Source organism: Perognathus longimembris, chromosome 20, assembly GCF_023159225.1.
Source record: "Perognathus longimembris pacificus isolate PPM17 chromosome 20, ASM2315922v1, whole genome shotgun sequence".
In the NCBI taxonomy this organism is placed as follows: domain Eukaryota; kingdom Metazoa; phylum Chordata; class Mammalia; order Rodentia; family Heteromyidae; genus Perognathus; species Perognathus longimembris.
The window spans coordinates 31,721,145-31,747,337 of NC_063180.1; the positions used below are offsets into that span (position 1 = coordinate 31,721,145).

Below are 26,193 nucleotides of genomic sequence, written 5' to 3' on the forward strand. Positions count from 1 at the left end.
TCAAAAAAGAAGGAAAACAAAATAGCTCAGAGCTGGGTTTGAGGATGTTTCCTAATGGAATTCCTTAGAAGGTGAGAGGGAGGGCAGGAGGGATGAAGAAAAGGAAAAAGGAGAGGAAGTGGGAGAAGGAAGAGGGAAGAAAGTAGGGACAAAAGTGAAGGAGGGAGCGGGGGAAGGAGAGAAGGAAGGAGATGAGGGAAGGGAGAAAAGTGTGAAGGAGTAGGGAAAGAAAGAGGGAGGAAAAAGAGAGAAGGGTGGGAGTGAGAGAAGGAAAGGAGGAAGAGGGAATGAGGGAGGAAGGAAAGGAGGAAAGAAGAGAGAAGAGGAGAGAGGAAGGGAGGAGAGGAGGGGACAGGAAGGGGAAAAGGACAGGAGGCAGAAGGGAGGGGAGGAGGAGAAAAGAAAAGCAGGGTAGAAAGGAGGAGAGGAGAACAGAAGAAGGGAGGGAAGGAGGAGGGGGAGGAGAGGAGTTGGAAAGGAGGAGGAAGTTGGGACCAGGAAGCTCCCTCTGCTGGCCTGGGGGCTGGGACCCACCTGCTGGTGAGGAGGTGGCCTGCGAGCAATAGTCTGCCTCCCATGCAGTCTGGTTTTCTGGCTCAGTGGTGGCGCTGGGTGCTGGGTTGCCCCTGCATTTGGGATGGCCTTTGGAGATGGGGTAGCGCACACTGCGATCGGCCAGCCAGCCCGCGCTGCACATGTCCATGCTGCCCTGCCAGGCCAGGTAGAACTGGCCGGTGGTGGCCAGCCGGGCGCCCAGCCGGCAGCATTCATTGGCCGCCTCCTGGAAGGTGAACTTCTCCGGGGATGTTGCATAGAAGATCTCCCCTGGGGATGACACAGCCAGCTGGTCGAGGGCCTCTTCCTCCCCTGCCCCGTCTGCCTCCCGCAGGGTCCTGGGCCAAAGCTAACTGCCCAAGGCCCCCCGGTCCATGGGACCGAATCTCAGATCTCAGCCTCCTGAGTAGCTGGGATGACCGGTGTGAGCCACTGGACCAAGAGCAGAGAGGAGATGGAGGAAATGGCTGGTGAAAATCTCCCTGGCTCAGAACCATCCTTGCCCAGCAGCTGGCTGTACCTGATCCCACCAGGAGGGGGAAGTCTAATGAGCTTTGAATTTATGATCCTCTATCCTCCTGCTTCAGCCTCCCAAGTAGCTAGGGTTACAGGCATGCACCACCACACTAAAGCAAAGGCAGGCAGGGGCAGGGAGGCCTCACCCTCCATCTCCTCCGCAAAGCAGTACACATCGTAGGTCTCGCTGGTGTCTCGGATGCCGTAGGTCCTCGCACCAGGGAATTCATCCTCGTCTCCATAGCAAGCTTCCCGGGGTGTCTGGATGGGGTACCTACAGGAGACCAAAATAGGGTGTGACACTGGCATGTGGGGAGAGTCTGCTCGGAGTTGGGTTCCCGTCTCTGTGTTCACAGTAATTTGTGAGTATAGGCAGTTCTTAGGACTGAGTACCAGCACTGGAGAGACTCCTCAGTTCTGAATACCAGTTGTTGGCGCTACTGGGGACAGATAGTAACTTAAATGATCCCAGACCACTAGGTCCTAGCAATGACCACTCTGCTACTGTATGGAACGAAGCAGAGCCAGTGTGCAAACCAAGGTGGCTGTGTGCTGATGAACCTTTATTCAGAGAAACAAAAGGCAGGTCATCTTGGACCGGGGGCCAGTCATTGCTGGTTGGCCCTGGCTCAGAGTCACTAAGTCTACTCGATCACATGACACACATGCCCTGTGTGTGTGTGCATGTGTGTGCTTGTATGTGTGTGTGCATGGATGTGTGTGCCAGCATGCTAGGATTCAGTCTCAGCTCAGCGATTGTCTGTGTGTGTGTGTGGGCACGTGCGTGTGTGTGGCTGGTGCACGCCCTGGGGATGCACTCCTGGGGATGGCGCCAGGTGCCTGCCTGCCGTGCTTTCTGCCCCCTGGGGCGAGCTCACCTGACAATCTGGTGGGCCAGCCAGCCTGCGTCACACTGGTGGAAGCCGTCCTCGTAGGCAGCCTGCAGCTGCTCGGCCGAGGCGATGACCGTTCTGTTCTGCAGGCAGGCCCACTGGGCCCGGTCGAAGTCCAGGGTGTACCTGGTGGAGCTGGCATGGTAGTGGAACACGATGCCTGCCGAGCAGGTCGGGGTGGAGCTCAGACCCAAGCTCCAGCCACGGACTTCAGGGACTGCCTGGGCTGGGCTGCTGCCCGCATTTGTCTGTGCTCCTCAATCCTCAGATGTCAGACTCCTGGGTAGCTAGGATTATAGTCCTGGAGTCACCAGCAGCTCGCCTCTTCTATATGTATATACATTTTATGTATTTATTTACCTATCTGTCAGTAGTTGTGCAAAGGAGCTGCCACACCACAAAGCAGTTCATGAATGTAATGCACCTTGATCAGTGTCACCCCTTTCATCATTGTCTCCTACAGTCTTTTCTTTCTTCTTTTCTTTCTTTTTGAGAAAAATTCTTTTCTAGGGGCTGGGGATGTGGCTTAGTGGTAGAGTGCTTGCCTAGCATGCGTGAAGCCCTGGGTTCGATTCCTCAGATACACACTGTGGCTCAAGTGGTAGAGTGCTAGCCCGCAGCAAAAAAGCTCAGGGATAGTTCCCACGCCCTGAATTCAAGCCCGAGGACTGGCAAAAAATAAAAAATTTCTTTTCTTGTTTGTTTTCACGGTACTTGGCGCTGGAATCCAGCCAGGTTTTGCAGCTTGCTATGGAAGCAAGCCTTCTGCCACTGAGCCTGAGCCACACCCACTCCCCGGTTTTGGAGATGGGGCCAGAGACACCCCCCCCCCCATACCACGCCCGCCAACCCCAGTAGACCAGTCTCGCCCTCAGCGTCTAAGCCATGTCCACAGAAACAAACCACGCCCCCTTCAGCTCAGCCCCATCCAGCAAGCTCAGTTCTGCCCCATTGGGTCAGCCACGCCCCCAGCATCTCAGCCCCGCCCCGCAACAGCAGCTACGCCCTCAAACAGCTCGGCCACGCCCCGAATCGGCTTGGTCCCGCCCCCATCCCGCTTCTGACTGGCCTGGGCGGAGCCGGTGGGCGGGGCCGAGCGGCCGTATTTATATGGGTCGGGCACCTGGAAGGAGCTAGAACCTGTCCCGGGGTCTATTGGTATCTGGGTTCCATCTCGTCCCTTCCCGGTGTCCCCGAGCATGCCGGGGCCCCGCGTGCTGGCCGCGATATGCGGCGCACTGCTCTGCGCCTCCGGCCTCCTGGCCCAAACCGGTAAGTCCCTCGCGCCGCTTTCCAGCCGCTCCGAAGTTCTATCGGGCGCCTCCCGCTACCTCCACGGTGGGCAGACTTGGCGGGAGCGTGGGGCGCCCTGCTTGAGGGGCAGGGCGCTGCCCAGCCTGGCCGGGGACCCCGGCACCGTCGGCCTCTGCTGTGCGCGGGGCTTTTCGGGCTGTGCTGGCTGGAGCCCGGCGCCTGGGGCGGGAACACGCGGTGGCCGCCCTGCCGCCCCCAGAGATGAGCCACACACACAACAGAGGAATCTGCTGCTGGACCTCTCTTTTCCTGTCTGTGAAATGAGGCCAGTGAACCCGGTCTGGAAGATTCTGGGGCTTGTGTGCTTCTCCCCACCACTCCCCCCACCCCACCTCTGACCCTAACCCGGCGTGCTGGGCTGTACCTGGAGATTTGTGTGTCCCACTTGTGGAGTGGGGTCGGGCTCGCGGGAAGGCGCACCCTGGGGCGGGGAGGGCCTTGAGAAGGGCTGGCCACGTCCTGGTGCTGGTGGCCTTGGTTTTGCTGCCTTATCTTCCTGGCCTCCTTCCCCTCCCCCAGGCCCCTGGTGGATAGCTGGGCCTCCCTGCAGGCTGCTGATGGTGTGTGTAGGGGGTTGCATGTGGGGGGGGGGGGCCGGCCAGAGGGCTCTTCTCTCCATCTTTGTCTCCTACAAAAGGGATTGACTGTGGCTGGGGAGGGTGCTGCAGGACCCAGCTCTGCCATCCCGCTCAAGTCTAAGCTTGCCAGTGCCCAGGAGAAAGCGCTGGGTCCTGACAGACACCCTGGAAAGATGCTTGGGGTCTCCACAGTTCTTTCTGTACCCTCCCTCCCTGCCCCTGTCCTTTGCCTGCACAAAGCTGTGTCCTGGCCAAATGCCCCCGTGGAATTCTCCCCAAAGAGCAGGACCCTGACATCCTTGTGGGGATTTTGTTAGGGGGGTGCGGTTGTGCTGAGTTTGGAAGCCCCAGGTCTGCCTTGCTTGGATGGCCCAGCCAGAGAGTGTGCAAGACCTAGAGGGACCAAGGACAACTTTCCCTCTTCCCTTTTTCCTCGGGGTGGTTTGTTGTTCCCCAAGAGGGTGTCTTTTCCCAAGCCTATCACCATGCACCAAGATCAACTCAAAATGGATCAAGGACCTCAACATCAGACCTGAATCCTTGAAACTACTGAAGGACAGAGTAGGAAAGACACTAGAACTTATCGGCACAGGAAGGAACTTCCTGAATACAGTCCCAGGGGCACAACAAATAGGGGAAAGACTCGACATATGGGACTACTACAAATTAAAAAGTTTCTGCACAGCTAAGGACATAGCCACCAAAATAGAAAGACAGCCAACGATATGGGAAAGGATATTTACCAGCACAGCAACAGACAAAGGCCTGATATCTGTCATCTACAGAGAACTCAAAAAACTAAGCCCCTCCAAGCCCAATGAACCTATTAGGAAATGGGCAAAGGAGCTAAAGAGAGACTTCACAAGAGAAGATATAAAAATGGCAAAGAAACACATGAGGAAATGCTCAACATCCCTGGTAGTAAAGGAAATGCAAATAAAAACAACCCTGAGATACCACCTCACCCCAGTTAGAATGGCCTATACTCTGAACTCAGGCAACAACAAATGCTGGAGGGGTGTGGAGAAAGAGGAACCCTTCTCTATTGTTGGTGGGAGTGCAAATTAGTACAACCACTTTGGAGAACAGCATGGAGGTTTCTCAAAAAGCTCAATATAGACCTACCCTATGATCCAGCCATACCACTCCTAGGCATCTATCCTAAACAGCAAAACCCAAGATATCAAAAAGACATTTGTAGTTCCATGTTTATCGCGGCACAATGCACAATAGCCAAAATATGGAAACGACCCAGATGCCCCTCCACAGACGAATAAATCCAAAAAATATGGTACTTATACACAATGGAATACTACATAGCGATTAGGAATGGTGAAATATTGTTATTCGCAGGGAAATGGTCAGAACTCAAACAAATAATGTTGAGTTGAGACAAGCCTAGAACACAGAAAACAAAGGGGCATGATCTCCCTGATATATGACTGTTAACAAAGGGAGACGGAGAGACAGTGGAGACCAAGTCTGTGAAACCAAAAATTGCTTGTCAAATAGTATTCCTCACAGGATTGGGGCAGGGACCCAACAGTATGTAACTAAAACCAAACAATTACTCAACATATAAAGGTGAAAAATTGACCTCTCAGGAGAAATAATAGCTCAAAAGCTAGGTATGTACGTTCATATAAGACTACTGTCGACATATGGTCTAATATCGACATTACATTTCAAGCCCTAGGTGAACATTCTTGGGTGTGGCCATGTGGCTACTGTATATGTTCTTGATACATTGTATATTGTATATATGTCTACCAGACCTAGAGAAGAGATAGAAAAACAGGACGTAAGATATCACACAAAATGTACACACGGGCTGGGGATATGGCCTAGTGGCAAGAGAGCTTGCCTAGTATACATGAGGCCCTGGGTTTGATTCCCCAGCACCACATATACAGAAAACGGCCAGAATTGGCGCTGTGGCTCAAGTGGGAGGGTGTTAGCCTTGAGCAAAAGGAAGCCAGGGACAGTGCTCAGGCCCTGAGTTCAAGGACCAGGACTGGCCAAAAAAAAAAAAAAAGAGATGTACACACTGCCCTACTATGTAACTGTACCCTTTTTGCACAACACCTTGTCAAAAAATTTGTGTTCAATTAATAAACAAATAAATTTTTTTAAAAAAGAGGGTGTCTTTGGGACAAGAACCCTTGCTTGGGCCAGAACCTGGGCCCAGGCCATTCCCTGGCCTCAGCCTAGTCTCTCTCTGAGGTCTGCCAGGTCAGGGGGAGGGATTAACCTGCTATTGAAAGTTAATGACTTTCCCTATCTCAGCTCAGTGTCAGCTTTGGTGTGGGCTCTGGGGTGCTAAGAACAGCCAAGGAACCCTCCTCAGGCCAGCTGTGCATGAAGGCTACTGCTCACTGGTTGAACCCCAGAGTCAAGGGCCTGAGGATAAGCAGGAGTAATGGGAGCTTCTGAGAGGGGTGGGCTAGAACCAACTGCCAGGGGACTCCTGCTTGGGCATGGGGGTGGGGAAGGGGTTGAGGGCGATGATACCACAGCCTCTCCTGTGTTTACCACCATAGCTGACCAGGCACAGGTGTCTCCAAGCCCACCTGGAAGCCTTGGTGGCCTCTCCAGTGTGCCCCCCCCCCCCTTAGCTTCTGTTGGTGGTGGCTCTCAAGTTCTGTTTTTCTCCTTCCTGTCTGTCCTTCTGTCCTCATTCTCCTAGGGGGGCTGTGTGGCAGCCACCACATCCTTCCCACCCCTTCTCTGCTGGTGAGCTTTTCAACCCTCCATTCCAGAACAGAGTAGGCTTCCTACCTGTACCTGAGGGGCGTATGTGCTTGTGGGCCTGTGTTCTCCATGACACTGGGGAGGCCCCTAGAAGGATAACGCTGTGCTCTGATAGTGTGGATCCAGTAGCCAGTACGGAGGCCCTGAGACAATCCCTCCTACCAGTCTGCAGGACGTGGACTCTGAACTTGCCCTTGCCCAAACCTCTCCTGGTATGGCCTCAGCCCACCATTCTGCTCAGCCTGGCCCTGCTCCCATTCTGTCTTTTAGACACTGCTCCAGCGTCCTCCAGGAAATGCCTTGCTTCATGTATTCGGGTTGAGTGACTTCTCAGTGGCCATGGGCCCCAGCAGGAAGGCTGGGGAAGGGGAGAGGGTGGAGTGCCCCTCACCTACCCATCTTCCCCGCTTCCTCATCTCCAGGTCCCTGTTCCCCGAACCCCTGTCACCGTAATGGCAAGTGCCAGGTGGCCAAGGATGAGCTCCGAGGAAAAATCGTGTTCACATACATCTGCCACTGCCCACGGGGCTATACAGGCACTCGCTGCGAGAGCGGTAAGTATTTGGGGGTGGGGGTTACATGGCCTCGGCTCCTTGGCAGGTGATCTCACGGCGGAGTGTGTGTGGGAGAGGGGCAGGAAGCAAGGGCCCACCATCCCTCCACTCTAGATTTGCCTGCCTGTCTCCCCTGGGACTGTGGGCCTGGCCCCATGTCACTGGTCTGAGCAGGGTTCGGGTGACCCTAAGGTCACGGGAGTGCTGTTTGCTGAATTCACAGCCAGCTGGACACCCAGGGGGTGGCGCAGAGCTTGAGATTTGCCTGCCAACAGGGGTGAGCACATGCATTCTTCATCTTAGTGAGCTGTGGGCCCCACAGCTCACTAAGTCAGGCTTGGCTGGGCTGGAGAGGGAGGCTGGCTGGAGAAGGGGAGGCCCTGGAGTAGAAGGATGCAGACCATCATTCCAAGGCAAGTGGAGCCCTGGTGAGGCCAGGTGGATGGAGCTCTTTACTTGGGGAAGGGGTGCGGGGAGTCTGAGCAGGAATTACCCAGCCCCACCCCCTAGGCCTTTCTTCTGCCAGCTTCCTGGCTTGGGGTCTGCCAGGCTGGATGGCCAGGGCCTGGGGCATGGGTGGTGACCCCAGGAGCCTTCACAGCCCCTCCTGGCTTGTCACCCCTTCCGTTTCCTTGGAGCCACACATTGGTCCCACATTTGGCTCCCTGGGTGGGCCTGGAGGTGAGGACTGTCCTGGAGACACACCTGGGCCAGCCCCTGCTTGGCCACCAGCGGTCCTGGGTCTGTGGATCTGTGCATCTCACTTGGACATAGACCCACCTGTGTGACACGGTCAAGGGTGACTGGCTGGCCTGGGACTGGAAGGAGGAAGGTGCAGGGACCTGGGGGGACACTGGAATGGGATTAGCTCCTGCTGAGGTGCTTCTAGCAAAGTACAGGCCTGCTCACTGCCGTGTCAGGGGTTCTGTGCACTACTGACCAAGCCCCTGCTCCCAATTGAGGATCCCAGGTCCCCTGCAGAGGCCCCTTTGCTCTGTCCCCAGCTGAGTCCTTGAACTCACAAGGGGGCGTCCTGGCAGCCCAGCCTTCTGCAGACTGCATTCCCTGGCCTCAGCCTAAGCTCTCTCTGAGGTCTGCCAGGTCAGTGGGAGGGATTAACCTGCTATTGAAAGTTAATGACTAATAGCTCTTAGGGAGCTGCCTTAAGCTCCCCAGGCCCCTGGCCCAGACAATCCTAGAGGGCAGATACTCATTAGTGTTGCCTATGGGGACTTTGGGTCCTCTATCCAGCTTGAGATGGTGACTGGGGGTTCTTGGGGTGGGGGTGAGGACACGGTCCCTATCTCAGCTCAGTGTCAGCTTTGGTGTGGGCTCTGGGTGCTAAGACCAGCCAGGGGACCCTCCTCAGGCCAGCTGTGCTTGAAGGCTGCTGCTCACTGGTTGAACCCCAGAGTCAAGGGCCTGAGGACAAGCAGGAGTAATGGGAACTTCTGAGAGGGGTGGGCTAGAACCAACTGCCAGGGGACTCCTGCTTGGGCATCGGGGTGGGGTAGGGGTTGAGGGCGATGATACCACAGCCTCTCCTGTGTTTACCACCATAGCTGACCAGGCACAGGTGTCTCCAAGCCCACCTGGAAGCCTTGGTGGCCTCTCCAGTGTGCCCCCTCCCCTTAGCTTCTGTTGGTGGTAGCTCTCAAGTTCTGTTTTTCTCCTTCCTGTCTTTCCTCCTGTCCTCACTCACCTAGGGGGGCTGTGTGGCAGCCACCACGCCCTTCCTGCCCCTTCTCTGCTGATGAGCTTTTCAACCCTCCATTCCAGAACAAAGCAGGCTTCCTACCCTTACCTGAGTGGTGTATGTGCTTGTGGGCCGGGGTTCTCGATGATACTGGGGAGGCCTCTAGAAGGATAACGCTTTGGTCTGAGAATGTGGATCCAGTGGCCAGTACGGAGGCCCTGAGGCGATCCCTCCTACCTGTTTGCAGGATGTGGACTCTGAACTTGCCCTTGCCCAAACCCCTCCTGGTATGGCCTCAGCCCACCATTCTCCTCAGCCTGGCCTTTCCCCCATTCTGTCTTTTAGACACTGCTCCGTCCTCCAGTTTGAGTAACCCCCCTCCCAGTAGTGGTCACCTCTGGTGGCCCAGTGGTCATCTGTTCACTGGCCTTCTTCCTTCCCACTGGCTTCCAGACTTAAAAGTGTGCAGGCCTTGCTGGGCCTGGGTATGGCCAGCCTGATGAGGTCTGGGATGCCTTGCAGAGATCTTCTGTGACTCCAGCCGGTGCATGAATGGTGGGACCTGCGTGAAGGACCGTGGTGATTCATTCCACTGTATCTGTTTCGAAGACTTCACGGGCCGCCTCTGCAATGAGATTGTCGAAGGTAGGGGGCCTTGCTTGCCCCAGGAGCCTGTGTGGGCCAGGCCTGAGCCTCCACCTCAGCCTCTGGCCATCCACCTGTGGGAGCATCCCTAGCTCCTCATCCCAGGAAGTGCCTTGCTTCATGTATTTGGGTTGAGTGACTTTCCAGTGGCCATGGGCACCAGCAGGCAGGCTGGTGGAGGGGAGAGGGTGGAGCGCCCCTCACCAGCCCATCTTCCCTGCTTCCTCGTCTCCAGGTCCCTGTTCCCCGAACCCCTGTCACCATGATGGCCAGTGCCAGGTGGCCAAGGACCAGCTCCGAGGGGACGTCTTCAAGTCGTACATCTGCCAGTGCCCACGGGGCTATTCAGGCACTCACTGCGAGACACGTAAGTGTTTGGGGGAACTTGCCAGGTGGTCTCGCAGGGGTGTGTGTGGGGGAGAGGAGCAGGAAGCAAGGGCCCACCATCCCTCCACTCTAGATTTGCCTGCCTGTTTCCCCTGGGACTGTGGGCCTGGCCCCATGTCACTGGGCTGAGCAGGTTCGGGTGACCCTAAGGTCACGGGAGTGCTGTTTGTGAGTCCACAGCCAGCTGGACACACAGGTGGTGGCGCAGAGCATGAGATTTGCCTACCAACAGGGCTGAGCACTCGCATTCTTCATCATGGGGCCCACAGCTCACTAAGTCAGGCTTGGCTGGGCTGGAGAGGGAGGCCGGCTGGAGAAGGGGAGGCCCTGGGGTAGAAGGATGCAGAACATCGTTCCAAGGCAAGTGGAGCCGGGGTGGAGCCAGGTGGTCGGAGCTCTTACTTGGGGGAGGGATGAGGGGAGTATGAGCAGGAATTACCCAGCCCCACCCCCTAGGCCTTCTACTGCCAGCTTCCTGGCTTGGGGTCTGCCAGGCTGGATGGCCAGGCCCTGGGGCACGGGTGGTGACCCCAGGAGCCTTCACAGACCCTCCTGGCTTGTCACCCGTTCTGATTCCTTGGAGCCACACATTGGTCCCACATTTGGCTCCCTGGGTGGGCCTGGAGGTGAGGACTGTCCTGGAGACACACCTGGGCCAGCCCCTGCTTGGCCACCAGTGGTCCAGGGTCTGTGGATCTGTCGGTCTCACTTGGACATAGACCCACCTGTGCGACACGGTCAAGGGTGGCTGGCTGGCCGGGGACTGGAAGGAGGAAGGTGGCAGAGACCTGGGGGGACACTGGAATGGGATTAGCTCCTGCTGAGGTGCTTCTAGCAAAGTCCAGGCCTGCTCACTGCCGTGTCAGGGGTTCTGTGCACTGCTGACCAATCCCCTGCTCCCAAAACGAGGATCCCAGGTCCGCTGCAGAGGCCCCTTTGCTCTGTTCCCAGCGGAGCCCTTGAAATCGCAAGGGGTCACCCTGTCCACCGAGCAGCCTTCTGCAGAGTGCAGTATGCCCCTGGGCATGGTGGGCGGCGCCATCGGTGACTGGCAGCTCTCCGCCTCCTCCGTGCATTTGGGATTCCTCGGCCTGCAGCGCTGGGGCCCCGAGCTGGCCCGCCTGTGGCGCAGCGGCCTGGTCAATGCCTGGACGGCCAGCAACCACGACCAGAAGCCCTGGATCCAGGTGTGGAGGGCAGAGGGCAAGGGAGAGAGGGGTGAAGCCGACGTGAGCTTGCACTAGGGCCTCCAAGTGACAGGTGACCACGGCGGAGGGTCTGCAGTTAGACAGCAAGAGGCCCGAATGCGGGGGGCGTCAGTACCCAGCTGTGCAGGATCCCCCATGAGGCCAGGGTGGGGGGATCTGGCCCTTGTGGGCTTTCCCTTTTCATGGACCTTATAGTCCCCAGGGAGGAGATAAGTCCCTAGAGAGGAGAGCGTCTAGAGAGGAGAGAGTCCTCCCCTCCCCTCTGCCCTAAGGAGAGAGGTCCCCAGGGAGGAGTTAGGGCCCCCCAGGACTGCTTTCCCCCTTCCAGGGAATGTGCCCAGCTGCCCCTCTGGTTTTGCCGGTTGTCCCTCTCCGAGTGGGTGAATCTTGGGTTAAAGAACCCAGGAGATGATGACTGTGTTCCCCCGGCCCTGGTCTAGGTGAATCTGCTTCGGAAGAAGCGGGTGACTGGTGTAGTAACGCAGGGTGCCAGCCGCACTGGGACTCCCGAGTATCTGAAGACCTTCAAGGTGGCCTACAGCCTCGATGGACACAAGTTCCAGTTCATCCAGGACGAAGAGGGGTCTGGAGACAAGGTAGCCCCATGAGAGGCCTGAAGAAGGGCCCGAGTCAGTACCCTCCCCCCGGGGGAGGGGTCCCTCAGGGAGGCAAATCTTTCTGGGTGGGTGGGGGTCATGAGGTGAGTTGCTCCTGAATTTAGAAACAGAGACCCAAATTGCTCCAGTCTTTACTTCATGGATGAGGCTAGGGAGGCTCGGAGCAGTGTTGTGGGTGCTGGTTGTGGTGGCACTGGGTTTCATCTGGGTCTTCAGGGCGACCACAGACATTTGGTGCAGGCTGCAGACTACTCAAGGATGCACCAGCAGTACAGATGTTGCAAGTTGTGTCCTTGTGGGTGACAACAGTGTTGAGGAAAGCAGTGCCCTTTCTAGATGGGGTTGTAGGTGGGTGGCTCTGTGTGGCTTATGCCTGGGCTGGTCTCATGATGGCCAGGGAGGTGAATGAAAAAGAACTTGAATTGAGAGCTGCTACCGGAGCCCCTGTGGCTTTCTCCTAGTGCTGGTCTGCCTCCCAGGCCCCGAAAAAAACCCTGTAATCGGGGGACCCCACGGCCTATACCTGCACCTCCAGCCTAGTCCCTTCTCTCCCAGGAGTTTGAGGGCAATATGGACAATAACAGCCTGAAGATCAACATGTTCAAGACCCCTCTGGAGACGCAGTATGTGCGGCTATTCCCCGTGGACTGCCGCCATGGTTGCACCCTCCGCTTTGAGCTCCTGGGCTGCGATCTGAATGGTGAGTCTGGGCATGCCTTCTCCAATGGTCATCTCAACCAGTGATGTCCCGGGGACCTGATCCACACGAGACCCATACCAGGGTAGCTTGCCCCTCTCCCAGGCATTCTGGTCTGTGAAGGAGAGTTTTCAAAGGTTTTCTTTTGTGCCTGTACCAAGCCTTGAACTTAGAGCCTCAAGCTTGCAGTTAGCTTTCTTGCTCATGGCTGGTCCCCTACCATTTGAGCTGTGCTTCTAGCCTACTTTTTTTTTTTCTGGTGTATTGAAGATAATCTTGCAGACGTTTCTTTGTAGGCTGGCTTTGAACTACAATCCTCCATGTTCCAGCCTCCAAGTAGCTAGGATTACAGGTGTGAGTCGCCAAGCCTGGCTGATTTTCCAAGTATTCTTAATCATTCAGGTGGTTTCCTGAAGTGGTGGCATGGGTGTGTGTGTGTGTGGCAGTTAGCTGTGTTTTTGCAAGGGTGAGCTCCCTGAGGGCTGAGAACCTGCCTGTATTGTGAATGTGAGTATGCAGAGCACACAGATAAATCTTCAGCAGGTGGATGAGTGAGGATGGGGAGAGATCCCAGGCCCCTTATCGTCAGGGTGCCCAGCTGAGGGGTGCAGAGCATGGGGTAGATCCTGAGCTCTGACCCACCATGCAGCCCACTCAAGACCAACACCGTGCAGCTTGGAGCTGGCTCTTCTCACTGCCGATGCAGAGACTCCCGGTAGACTGGGGCTCAGGAAGGGACAGGTTTCTGCTGCCCCAGGAAAGCTGCAAGTTGGGTTCCTGGCTTGGTTAAACTCTCCTGGCACTTTTCCCCCTTGAAGTGTGTTTTTTTTTCTTTGAAGCCACAGTGCCCCCTGCTGTCTGGTCCTGGGGACTGCAGGGTGTGCCAGGCATCCAGGCCTCTTCAGGAGTGCTTGTTATGGCTGTGGGCGTGGCCGTGGGCGTGGCCACGGGCATGGCTTAGGTTAGGAGTCCAGAAAACCACTGGGGACGGATTAGTTAACTGAATACAGCTCCTTGGGAACAAGGTAGGTAGTGTCACCCCCCGACATCATGGGATGTGCATTCTTGTGAGGGAGGCCAACTCCAGATCAGGAGCAAACGGAAGGGCTGAGAGCTCCCAAGAGCTTTGAAACCCCCTCAGCATGGGCAGGGGATTGCTTTTTGCACTGGCCTTCGGTGGAAGCTTGAATGAAGCCATGGGAAGACCTTGAAAAGCTTGGAGAACATTCTCGAGGTGCAGAGTCAGCAAGTGCAAAGGTCCTGAGACCTGATGAAGGGTGGAAGGAAGCCTACTGGGGGCCGGAGCCAAGCAGACTGCTTGCCATGGTGGGCCGTGACCCCTATGGACCAGCAATATAATGATTTCTTAGAAAACCAGACTTCCAGCTGGGTGCTGGTGGCTCACGCCTGTAACCCTAGCTACTCAGGAGGCTGAGATCTGAGGATCACAGTTTTAAGCCATCCTGGGCTGGAAAATCCTTGAGATTTATCTCCAATAAACTACTCAGAAAAAGCCAGAAGTGGCACTGTTGTTCAAGTGGTAGAGAGCTAGCCTTGAGCAAAAGAAACTCAGGGACAGTGCCCAGGTCCTGAGTTCAAGCCTTAGGACCAGCAAAAAAGAAAGAAAGAAAGAAAAAAAAATCAGACTTCCAACTCCTAGACTTCTAGAAGCAGCACTGTTTGATTCTGGAAGACCTGGGGTTGAGGGCTAGGGGGAAGGGGGGTATGAGGTGCCAGGGGCTCCTTATGCACCAGGTCAGCCCCGTGCAGGGTGCAGAGCTGGTGGTGTCTGCAGAGACGCCCCGGTGGTGGCCTGGGTAAGGAAGGACCAAGTAGACAAAAGGAGAGAAGGAAGGCAGAGACCTCCGCAGAGCAGGCTTGCATCGTGGCGGTACAGGGACTCACTGTAATACTGAGCGCATCAGAGAAGCCAGGAGTGGGGAGTGGGAATGGGCTTTTGGTTTTTCTGCACCTGAGTGTAAGATCTTCTTTGGGGTGTCTGTCCTGTCCTATTTGAGATTTGTGACACCGACAGTCTTGCACTTTCAGGTAAGGTCAGGGGTGAAGTTTTCCTGAGAACCGGGGTGCCCACAAGGGAGGGTGGTTACTGGGCCATGGGAACAACATGGAGTTATGAATGAGAACAAAGCAGATTCCCACCGGCCTGCCTCAGGACTCTGCTCCAGCATGCAGAGGACAAGTTGTCCCTGGAGTCTCCTGTGGTTGTTGGGTGCTCTGGCTGCCCCCTTGGGGTGACAAGGTGATGGCCGGATTGCTTGCATCCTCACTTGGTTGGGGAGCAGAAAGGCAGGTGACTAGGGGGCAGAGAGGGAAAGCATGGCAGATGGATGCCTGCTTCTCCAGGTTCTGCTCTTCCAGTCAACTCCCCAAGGGAGAAACAATTATGGGGTGCAGCCCGGCCGGCATGAGACACCCCCACTCTCCCGGGAGTGTCACGTCCTTAGTGGTCTCATCTGTTGCGGCCGCTGCATATATGAGAGCAAACCATACATGCCCGAGCACCCAGGGGTGGGCCTGGGTGGAGTGGGCGCCACCTTGGAGCAGCCATCTTGGTCTGCGTGACATCACCCCAGAAAGGAAGCCTTCTGCTAGCTACGAAGGAGGAGGAGCTGCAGGCAGGCCTGTATCTTTATTTATTTATTTATTTTTGGCCAGTCCTGGGGCTTAGACTCAGGGCCGGATCACTGTCCCTGGCTTCTTTTTGCTCAAGGCTAGCGCTCTGCCACTTGAGCCACAGCGCCACTTCTGGCCATTTTCTGTATATGTGGTGCTGGGGAATCGAACCCAGGGCCTCATGTATACCAGGCAAGCACTCTTGCCACTAGGCCATATCCCCAGTCCCAGGCCTGTGTCTTTATCAAATTTTTTTTTTTTTTTTTGGCCAGTCCTGGGCCTTGGACTCAGGGCCAGAGCACTGTCCCTAGCTTCTTCCTGCTCAAGGCTAGCACTCTGCCACTTGAGCCACAGCGCCGCTTCTGGCCGTTTTCTGTATATGTGGTGCTGGGGAATCGAACCTAGGGCCTCGTGTATCCGAGGCAGGCACTCTTGCCACTAGGCTATATCCCCAGCCCTCAAATTTTTTTTAAATATTTATTTTGCCAGTCCTGGGGCTTGAACTCAGGGCCTGAGCACTGTCCCTGGCTTCTTCTTCTTTTTTTTTTTTTTTCTCTACTGTCTCTCTGTCTCCCTTTGTTAACAGTCATATATCAGGGAGATCATGCCCCTTTGTTTTCTGTGTTCTAGGCTTGTCTCACTCAACATTATTTGTTCGAGTTCTGACCATTTCCCTGCGAATAACAGTATTTCACCATTCCTAATCGCTATGTAGTATTCCATTGTGTATAAGTACCATATTTTTTGGATCCATTCATCTGTGGAGGGGCATCTGGGTTGTTTCCATATTTTGGCTGTTGTGATTTGTGCTGTTATACACATGGAAGTAAAAATGTCTTTTTGATATCTTGGGAATGCTGTTTAGGATAGATGCCTAGGAATTGGTATGGCTGGGTCATAGGGTAGGTCTATATTGAGCTTTTTGAGAAACCTCCATACTGTTCTCCAAAGTGGTTGTACTAATTTGCACTCCCACCAACAATGGAGAAGGGTTCCTCTTTCCCCACAGCCCCTCCAGCATTTGTTGTTTCCTGAGTTCAGAGTATAGGCCATTCTAACTGGGGTGAGGTGGTATCTCAGGGTTGTTTTTATTTGCATTTCCTTTACTAGCAGGGATGTTGAGCATTTCCTCATATGTTTCTTTGCCATTTTTATATCTTCTCTCGTGAAGTCTCTCTTTAGCTCTTTTGCCCATTTCCTAATAGGTTTATTGGGCTTGGAGGGGCTTAGTTTCTTGAGTTCTCTGTAGATGACAGATATCAGGCCTTTGTCTGTTGCTGTGCTGGTAAATATCCTTTCCCATATCGTTGGCTGTCTTTCTATTTTGGTGGCTATGACCTTAGCTGTGCAGAAACTTTTTAATTTGTAGTAGTCCCATTTGTCGAGTCTTTCCCCTATTTGTTGTGCCCCTGGGACTGTATTCAGGAAGTTCCTTCCTGTGCCGATAAGTTCTAGTGTCTTTCCTACTCTGTCCTTCAGTAGTTTCAAGGATTCAGGTCTGATGTTGAGGTCCTTGATCCATTTTGAGTTGATCTTGGTGCATGGTGATAGGCTTGGGTCTACTTTGAGTTTTCTGCATATGGCTGCCCAGTTCTCCCAGCACCAGTAGTTGAAGAGGCTATGTTTATTCCATTGTATGTCTTTAGCTCCTTTGTCGAATATCAGTTGGCTGTAAGAGTGCGGTTTTATTTCTGGGTCTTCAGTTCTAATCCATTGGTCTTCTGATCTGTTTTTATACCAATACCATGCTGTTTTTGTTATGATGGCCTTGTAGTAGAGCTTGAAGTCAGGTATTGTGATACCTCCTGCACTGCTTTTTTTGAGTAGAATTGCTTTGGCTATTCTAGGTTTTTTGCTGTTCCATATGAATTTATGGATTGGTTTCTCTATTTCAGTGAAGAATGTGGCTGGGATTTTGATAGGTATTGCATTGAATTTGTATAACAATTTGGGCAATATGGCCATTTTCACTATATTGATTCTGCCTACCCATGAGCATGGGAGGTCTTTCCATCTCCTTGTGTCTTCTTTGATTTCCCTTATTAGATTTTTGTAGTTTTCATTAAATAGGTCTGTCACGTCCTTGGTTAAGTTGATCCCTAGGTACTTGATTCTTTTTTTGGCTACTGTAAATGGAATTGTTTCCATGATTTCCTTTTCTGTTTGTCTATTGCTGGTGTACAGAAAAGCTGCTGACTTTTGTGGGTTGATTTTGTATCCTGCTACTTTGCCAAATTGGTTTATTAGGTGTAGGAATTTGGGTACTGAGTTTTTTGGGTCCATCAGATATAAGATCATGTCGTCTGCAAATAGGGATAACTTGATTTCTTCCTTGCCAATGTGGATCCCTTTGATGTCTTCCTCTTGCCTTATTGCTATGGCTAGGGATTCCAGCACTATATTGAAAAGAAGTGGGGAGAGTGGGCATCCTTGTCTTGTTCCTGAGTTTAGGGGGAATGATTTAAGTTTCTCTCCATTTAATATGATATTATCAGTTGGTCTGTTGTATATGGCTTTTATTGTTTTGAGGAATGTTCCATCTATTCCTGTTCTCTCCAAAGCTTTTAATAGGTATGGATGTTGTATTTTGTCAAAGGCTTTTTGGGCATCGACTGAGATAACAATGTGACTCTTGATTTTAGTTCTGTTTATGTGGTGAATTACGTTGATTGATTTATGGATGTTGAACCATCCTTGTGACTGAGGGATGAAGCCTACTTGGTCATGATGTATGATATTCTTTTTTTTTTTTTTTTTTTCTTTTTTTTTTTTTAAATTTTTTTTTATTATCAATTGAACATAAATTTTTTTTTTTACAAGGTGCTGTGCAAAGAGGGTGCATTTACATAGTAGGGCATTGTGTACATTTCTTGTGATATCTTACAACCTGTTTTCCCATCCCTTGTCTAGGTCAGGTAGACCCATATGCAGTATACAATGTATCAAGCACATATACAGTGTTCACAGACTTGGTCTCTACTGTCTCTCCATCTCCCTTTGTTAACAGTCATATATCAGGGAGATCATGCCCCTTTGTTTTCTGTGTTCTAGGCTTGTCTCACTCAACATTATTTGTTCTAGTTCTGACCATTTCCCTGCGAATAACAATATTTCACCATTCCTAATCGCTATGTAGTATTCCATTGTGTATAAGTACCATAATTTTTGGATCCATTCATCTGTGGAGGGGCATCTGGGTTGTTTCCAAATTTTGGCTATTGTGAATTGTGCTGCGATAAACATGGAAGTACAAATGTCCTTTTGATATCTTGGGTTTTGCTGTTTAGGATAGATGCCTAGGAGTGGTATGGCTGGGTCATAGGGTAGGTCTATATTGAGCTTTTTGAGAAACCTCCATACTGTTCTCCAAAGTGGCTGTACTAATTTGCACTCCCACCAACAATGGAGAAGGGTTCCTCTTTCCCCACAGCCCCTCCAGCATTTGTTGTTTCCTGAGTTCAGAGTATAGGCCATTCTAACTGGGGTGAGGTGGTATCTCAGGGTTGTTTTTATTTGCATTTCCTTTACTAGCAGGGATGTTGAGCATTTCCTCATGTGTTTCTTTGCCATTTTTATATCTTCTCTTGTGAAGTCTCTCTTTAGCTCTTTTGCCCATTTCCTAATAGGTTTATTGGGCTTGGAGGGGCTTAGTTTTTTGAGTTCTCTGTAGATGACAGATATCAGGCCTTTGTCTGTTGCTGTGCTGGTAAATATCCTTTCCCATATCGTTGGCTGTCTTTCTATTTTGGTGGCTATGACCTTAGCTGTGCAGAAACTTTTTAATTTGTAGTAGTCCCATTTGTTGAGTCTTTCCCCTATTTGTTGTGCGCCTGGGACTCTATTCAGGAAGTTCCTTCCTGTGCCTATAAGTTCTAGTGTCTTTCCTACTCTGTCCTTCAGTAGTTTCAAGGATTCAGGTCTGATGTTGAGGTCCTTGATCCATTTTGAGTTGATCTTGGTGCATGGTGATAGGCTTGGGTCTACTTTGAGTTTTCTGCATATGGCTGCCCAGTTCTCCCAGCACCAGTAGTTGAAGAGGCTATGTTTATTCCATTGTATGTCTTTAGCTCCTTTGTCGAATATCAGTTGGCTGTAAGAGTGCGGTTTTATTTCTGGGTCTTCAATTCTAATCCACTGGTCTTCCGATCTGTTTTTATACCAATACCATGCTGTTTTTGTTATGATGGCCTTGTAGTAGAGCTTGAAGTCTGGTATGGTGATACCTCCTGCACTATGTTTTTTGCCTAGAATTGCTTTGGCTATTCTAGGTTTTTTGCTGTTCCATATGAATTTATGGATTGGTTTCTCTATTTCAGTGAAGAATGTGGCTGGGATTTTGATAGGTATTGCATTGAATTTGTATAACAATTTGGGCAGTATGGCCATTTTCACTATATTGATTCTGCCTACCCATGAGCATGGGAGGTCTTTCCATCTCCTTGTGTCTTCTTTGATTTCCCTTATTAGATTTTTGTAGTTTTCATTGAATAGGTCCGTCACGTCCTTGGTTAAGTTGATCCCTAGGTACTTTATTCTTTTTTTGGCTACTGTAAATGGAATCGTTTCCATAATTTCCTTTTCTGTTTGTCTATTGCTGGTGTACAGAAAAGCTGCTGACTTTTGTGGATTGATTTTGTATCCTGCTACTTTGCCAAATTGGTTTATTAGATGTAGGAGTTTGGGTACTGAGTTTTTTGGGTCCTTGAGATATAAGATCATGTCGTCTGCGAATAGGGATAACTTGATTTCTTCCTTGCCGATGTGGATCCCTTTGATGTCCTCCTCTTGCCTTATTGCTATGGCTAGGGATTCCAGCACTATGTTGAACAGAAGTGGGGAGAGTGGGCATCCTTGTCTTGTTCCTGTGTTTAGGGGGAATGATTTAAGTTTCTCTCCATTTAATATGATATTATCAGTTGGTCTGTTGTATATGGCTTTTATTGTTTTGAGGAATGTTCCATCTATTCCTGTTCTCTCCAAAGCTTTTAATAGGTATGGATGTTGTATTTTGTCAAAGGCTTTTTGGGCATCGACTGAGATAACAATGTGATTCTTGATTTTAGTTCTGTTTATGTGGTGAATTACGTTGATTGATTTATGGATGTTGAACCATCCTTGTGACTGAGGGATGAAGCCTACTTGGTCATGATGTATGATATTCTTAATCAGTTTCTGGATCCTATTAGCTAATATTTTATTGAGGAGCTTTGCATCTGTGTTCATTAGTGATATTGGTCTGTAGTTCTCTTTTTTTGTTGGATCTTTGCCTGGTTTAGGAATGAGTATGATATTAGCTTCGTAGAATGAGTTTGGGATTTCTCCCTCCGTTTCTATTTCGCGGAAGAGTTTGAGGAGTATTGGAATTAGCTCCTCACTAAAGGTTTTGTAGAATTCGTTGGTGAATCCATCTGGGCCTGGGCTTTTCTTAGTAGGGAGGTTCTTGATTACCTCCTGTATCTCACCATAAGTTATTGGTTTATTTAGTTGATTTATTTCTTCTTGGTTCAGTTTGGGCAGTTTGTACTTCTCTAAGAATTGATCCATTTCTGTAAAATTATTGTTTTTTGCTGAGTAGAGGTTTTGGAAATAGCTCCTTATGATTGTTTGAATATCGTGTGCACTTGTTATAATTTTTCCTGTGGAGTCCCTGATTTTACGAATATGAATCTCTTCTCTTCTTTTTTTTGTAAGTCTTGCAAGGGGTCTGTCAATTTTGTTTATTTTCTCAAAGAACCAGCTTTTAGTCGTATTTATTTGTTGAATGGTCTTTCTATTTTCAGTCAGATTTATCTCTTCTTTAATCTTCGTGATCTCTCCCCTCCTAGTCGTTTTAGATTCTGTCATTTCTTGTTTCTCCTGTTGTTTTAGTTTCATCGTGAGGGTATTCACCTGCTCTGCTTCCATTCTTTTAATGTGGGTGCTGAGTGCAATGATCTTGCCCCTCAGTACTGCCTTAGCTGTGTCCCATAGGTTTCTTTGTGATGTGTTTTCTTTGTCATTGTGGCTTATGAATTCGTTGATTTCATCTTTAATTTGATCTGTGGCCCAAGTTTTGGATAGCAGCGTGGGGTTTAGCCTCCAAGAGTGTGTATAGGCTCTGTGGTATCCTTTGTTGTTGAGGGTTACCTTTAATCCACTGTGATCAGATATAATACATGGGATGATGTCAATACTTTTGGATTTGCTGAGGTTCTTTGTGTGGGCTATGACGTGGTCTATTTTGGAATATGATCCATGGGCTGCTGAAAAGAAGGTGTATTGGGTCTCTGTAGGGTGAAAGGTTCTGTATAGGTCTGTTAGATCCATTTGGGAAATGGTGTTATTTAGGTCCTCAGCTCCCTTACTAATCCTCTGGGTGTTGGATCTGTCTCTTGGAGAGAGAGGAGTATTAAAGTCACCCACTATGATTGTGTTTGCGTCTATCTTGCTCTGTAATTCTTTGAGAATTTGCTTGACATATGTCAGGCCTCTTTTGTTTGGTGAGTATACATTTATCACCGTGATTTCTTGATTCTGGATTTTTCCTTGTATTAATATGTAGTGTCCTTCTTTGTCTTTTTGAGTGGACTTTAAAGAGAAGTCCAGCTTATCTGAGATCAGAATGGCTACACCTGCCGTTTTGGTGGATGCGTTTGCTTGGTAGATCTTGCTCCATCCTTTCACTCGAAGCCTGTTTTTGTCCGTTGCTGTAAGGTGGGTCTCTTGTAGACAGCAGATGTCAACTTTTTGTTTGCGAATCCATTCTGCCAGTCTGCTCCTCTTAATCGGGGAGTTTAAGCCATTTATATTTAAAGAGATCAAGGATAAGGGTGTTTTTTCTCCTTCCATTTTCTTGGTGGGCTGTTTTTTCTTCTTCTTTTTTTTTTTCTTGTCTTTAGTGAGCTTGTGTTTCTGCTGGACTTTGGCTATTGAAGTTTCTTTCTGATTCTGTCTGTGTGTCTTTTACGATCTCTGTTGGGTGGGGATCCCCTCTTAATATTCGCTGTAGGGCTGGTTTTTTATTCACATACTCCTTTAACTCCTCTTTGGTGTGGAAAGATCTGGTTCTCCCTTCGAATGTGAACTCCAATTTCGCTGGATATTTGATCCGAGGTTGTAAATTGTTAGCCTGAAGTACTTGGATGGTGTTCTTCCACTCACTTCGAGCTTGGTAAGTTTGTGTGGATAAGTCGGATGTTATTCGAATCCTCTTCCCATTGAAAAAAGTTTCCTTCTTCGCTTTGGCTGAATTCAGAATTTGCTCTTTAATCTTGAGGTCTGTAGTCTTGAATATTATGTGCCTTGGGGTGGCTTTCCTGGGTTCTGGCCTGCCAGGTGTCCTATAGGCTTCGGTTACCTGGATGGGGTCCCCTGTGAGATTGGGGAAGTTTTCTGCAATAACTTTATTGAGAACATGATTAAGCCCTCTGCTCTGATATTCGGCTCCTTCTTCTATTCCAATTATGCGCAGATTATATCTCTTGTCTTTGTCCATTAGTTCCTGGATTAGTCTTCCCTGAAGCTTCACCTTTTCTTGGAGTGTGGTCATTTTCTGGTTGTTGTCAGCTGCTTCATCGTCCAGGCGAGAGATTCTGGATTCTATGTGGTCTACTCTTTGTGTTATGGTTTCAATTGCGGAGTTTATGGATGTCAGAGAGCTATTTATGGTTGTCATATCAGCTCTGATCGTGGAGATTTCTTCCTTTAAAGAGTTGTATTTTAAATCTATTTGTTCATGCATTTCAATTCTCAGGATATGGAGATTTTCTTTAAAGGCAGCTTGCATTGTATCCACTTTTGCTTCCATTTCTTTAAAGCAGGCTTGCATTGTATCCAGTTTTGCTTCCATTTCTTTCTTGGCTTCCTGGGTGTCCTTCCAGATTTCAGCTCTAAATTCCTGGAATTGTTTTCTAATTTCATTTCTGAGGCTTTCGATCATTCCTGTTAACATGGCCTCATTTGCTTTTTTATTCTCCATCTCCTCTTCAGTCGTGCTGCTTTTTGGAGCTGGCGAGTTGGCTTGCCCTTTGATGAACTGAGTTATGTATCTTTGTGATTTGCGCATCTGGAGATCTGGATGGCTTCTCAGGTTTGGTTCTTCCCTCTCTCCTCCCTGGCTTCTTTTTGCTCAAGGCTAGCACTCTACCACTTGAGCCACAGCACCACTTCTGGCCTTTTCTATATATGTGGTGCTGAGAAATTGAACCCAGGGCTTCATGTATACGAGACAAGCACTCTCCCACTAGGCCATTTCCCCAGCCCCAGGCCTGGCGCTGCCGGTTCACGTGTATAATCCTAGCCGCTCAGGAGGCTGAAATCCAAGGATTGTGGCTTAGAGTCAGTCTGGGCAGAGAAATCTGTGAGATTCTTATTTCCAATAACCTTCCAAGAGCCAGAACGTGAGGTGTGCCACAAGTAGTAGAGGAACGGCCATGAACAAGAGCCGAGAGCCTCAGGCCCCGAGTTCAAGCTTCAGTACTGGCACTACAGAACAGGAAGTCAACAATAAGTGAAGATGTGGTTGGCTGGGTGGGTGGGGAGCTATGTCCCAAGGCCCGAGGTGGCTGTGACAGTCTTCTCTTGCCACAGTTTGTTCAGGACTCCTAGGCCTGAAAGACGGCAGCATCCCTGACCGGCAGATCACAGCCTCCAGCAGCTACAAGACACTGGGCCTGCGTGCCTTCGGCTGGTACCCCTACTACGGGCGGCTGGACCGGCAGGGCAAGTTCAACGCCTGGGCTGCCCAGGGCAACGACGCCGATGAGTGGCTGCAGGTGGGTGGTGCGGGAGTCGGCTGGGCTCAGGCTGGGCTTGGGGGCATTGCCACCCCTCCTCGAAGAGCTTCCAGAAAAAGCCCTGGTTTCCAGGGCCGTCTCTTCCCACTTGCCTCACCTGTATCTGTGTGTGTGTGTGTGTGTGTGTGTGTGTGTGTGTGTGTGTGTGTGTGTGTGTGAAGTCAGGGCCTGGGTGTTGAACCTGAGCTTCATTCACTCAAGGCTAGCACTCTTCTACTTGAGCCACAGCGCCACGTCCAGCTTTTGGGTGACAGCTTGCTTAGAGGTAAGGCTCTCTTAGACTTCCCGCTTAGCCTGGTTTTGAACTGTGGATCCTCAGATCTCCACCTCCTGTCTAGCTAAGGTGTGTGAGCCGCTGGCACCCGGCTACATTTTTTAAAAAATTATATTTATTGCTTTTACATTTTATTTTTTGATTAAGATAAGTATTTACTTTTCTTTGCAGAGCTGGAGATTGAACCCAAATGTTGCAATTTCTAGAAAATAGTGTACCACCAAATTGCCCTTCTTTCCCTGTGGGTTTTTCTTTTGGCGGTGCTGGGGTTTGAACTCATGGCTTCACACTTCTGGACAGGCACATAATCACTTGAGCTTCACCCTCAGCTTTTTTTTTTTTTTTAGACTCTCACGATTTTTCCCAGGTTACTCAGACTGCAGTCTTCCCTTTACACCCACATGATATAGGGGGTGATAGGTATGCGCCACCGTACCTGCCTTGTCTGTTGTTGGGGTCTTGTTAACTTTTTCTTTTTCCTGGGCTGGTCTCAGACTTGGAGCCTGCTGATCTCTTGTCTTCTGGGATCCAGCCCTTGCTTCCTGCAGGCAAAGTCTCACTGTACCGCACAGGCTGTCCTCTAGCCTGCGATCCTCCTGCCTCGGCCTCCCCGGGGCTGAGATCGCAAGCATCCTTAGGCCCACTTTGCAGATGGAAAAGACTGGGGCCCAGCGAAGCGGGGCCCAGCGAAGCGGCGCCCGCCTCTGTGCCTCGCTGGCGCAGGCCCACACAAAGGTGGCGTGTCTGTTTCCTCCGTAGGTTGACCTGGGCTCCCAGAGGCAGGTGACGGGCATTATCACCCAGGGGGCCCGCGACTTCGGCTACATCCAGTATGTGGCTGCCTACAAAGTGGCTTACAGTGACAACGGCAAGACCTGGACCAAGTACAGGGAGGCCGGGGCCACCGAGAGCAAGGTGGGTGTCTTTCTGGGAGCTCTGGGGGTGGGCCCTGGCGCTCCCTGCTGGGGCTCACTCTGGGGACTCACCTGACACCACCCCGTCTACCCCCTCCTTTTCCCCCTGCCCCCCTCCCGCAGATCTTCCTGGGCAACTCGGACAACTATTCCCACAAGAAGAACATGTTTGAGAAGCCCTTCATGGCCCGCTACGTGCGGGTGCTGCCCGTGTCCTGGCATAACCGAATCACCCTGCGCCTGGAGCTGCTGGGCTGTTAGCAGCCTCCGTACCTGACTTGTTTGTTGAGATGGGGTCTCGCTAACTACATCTCTCCCAGCCCTGCTGCATGGTGTGACCTGCTGCCTTCCCAGCCCTCCTGTGACTCCAGGGGCTGGGGTGAGGAGAGGGGGGTCCTTGCCTCTCTCTTTCTCTCCCTCCATCTCTCCTTGTCTTGTCCTCCAGTCTGTACAAATCCCTGTACCAATCACCCCCCCCCCCAATACCATCCCATTTTCTCAGGAATGCAGGAACAGGGCAGGCTTGGAATGGACCTCCAGCCCCCTGGGTTGGCTCTAGAGGAGCCTCTGGTACCCCCTGGGGTTCTCTGCACACCACATTCAACATCTTGGGTGGCTGGCTGGGCTCCAGGACAGCCATGCCTGCCCCATGCCCTCGTCTCCCCAAGACCACGTGCCCCTCGCCCCCAGGCTGGGGGGGTGTCTATGGGAGATGAAGGAGACCGCTCATGGATGGGGGGCTGGGGTCCTTGCACTCCAGAGGCCACGGACACTTCCAGAAATACAGTTCTGTTCTCCGTCGGTGCGGTTGGAGCTTGGTTGTTCTTGGAAATGGGATTGACGGGTGTCTCTTGGGGTCAGCTACACCTTTAAGGGGCCACAGCTGACCTCAGCCTGTCCCTCCCCTTCCTGTCTTTAACCGGAAGAGAAGGAAGTCTAACATCACTTAAGGGACAGCTCCTTGGGACCAATCAGTGGCCCCTCTCTTGTGCCCGCCTTTAGGGTATATCTAGGAGGTTCCTCATTTGAATAAACAGAAGCCCTAGAGGCTTTCTCCAGGTGCCCACGTGTCCGTGTCGTTCTTGGCAGCTTTGGAGCACCCTGCGACCACACGCCACCGAGGCTACCCGTGGCCATCGCTCCCGTGAGAGCGATAAAGGGCCACCCAGGAAGGGGCGGACAAGCC

At 51.3% G+C, this 26,193-nt stretch overlaps 1 protein-coding gene and 1 pseudogene across 2 annotated transcripts; one reads left to right on the forward strand and one right to left on the reverse strand.

Annotated features, from left to right (window-relative positions):
• Positions 1-26,193, reverse strand: part of LOC125368200 — a 138,440-nt pseudogene that overhangs the window by 81,899 nt on the left and 30,348 nt on the right.
• On the forward strand, positions 3,134-25,421 carry LOC125368082 (lactadherin-like). 2 transcript variants are annotated; one of them, XM_048368940.1, is made up of 9 exons: positions 3,134-3,236; positions 9,380-9,502; positions 9,738-9,869; positions 10,895-11,076; positions 11,538-11,693; positions 12,270-12,414; positions 23,614-23,798; positions 24,853-25,008; positions 25,131-25,421. In XM_048368940.1, exons 1-9 carry the CDS (start codon positions 3,164-3,166, stop codon positions 25,266-25,268), a joined length of 1,290 nt encoding a protein of 429 aa, XP_048224897.1. In that variant the 5' UTR covers positions 3,134-3,163; the 3' UTR covers positions 25,269-25,421. The 2 variants fall into 2 exon arrangements, with proteins under 2 accessions (XP_048224897.1, XP_048224898.1); XM_048368941.1 differs by lacking the exon at positions 9,380-9,502.

What these genes read in the sequence shown, in the direction of transcription:
- LOC125368082 (XM_048368940.1), top strand. Translation starts at nt 3,164, where the DNA reads ATGCCGGGGCCCCGCGTGCTGGCCGCGATATGCGGCGCACTGCTCTGC. An exon ending in CTGCAATGAGATTGTCGAAG is followed by an intron (nt 9,503 to 9,737) that starts GTAGGGGGCCTT and finishes CCTCGTCTCCAG; the next exon opens with GTCCCTGTTCCCCGAACCCC. An exon ending in ACCAGAAGCCCTGGATCCAG is followed by an intron (nt 11,077 to 11,537) that starts GTGTGGAGGGCA and finishes GCCCTGGTCTAG; the next exon opens with GTGAATCTGCTTCGGAAGAA.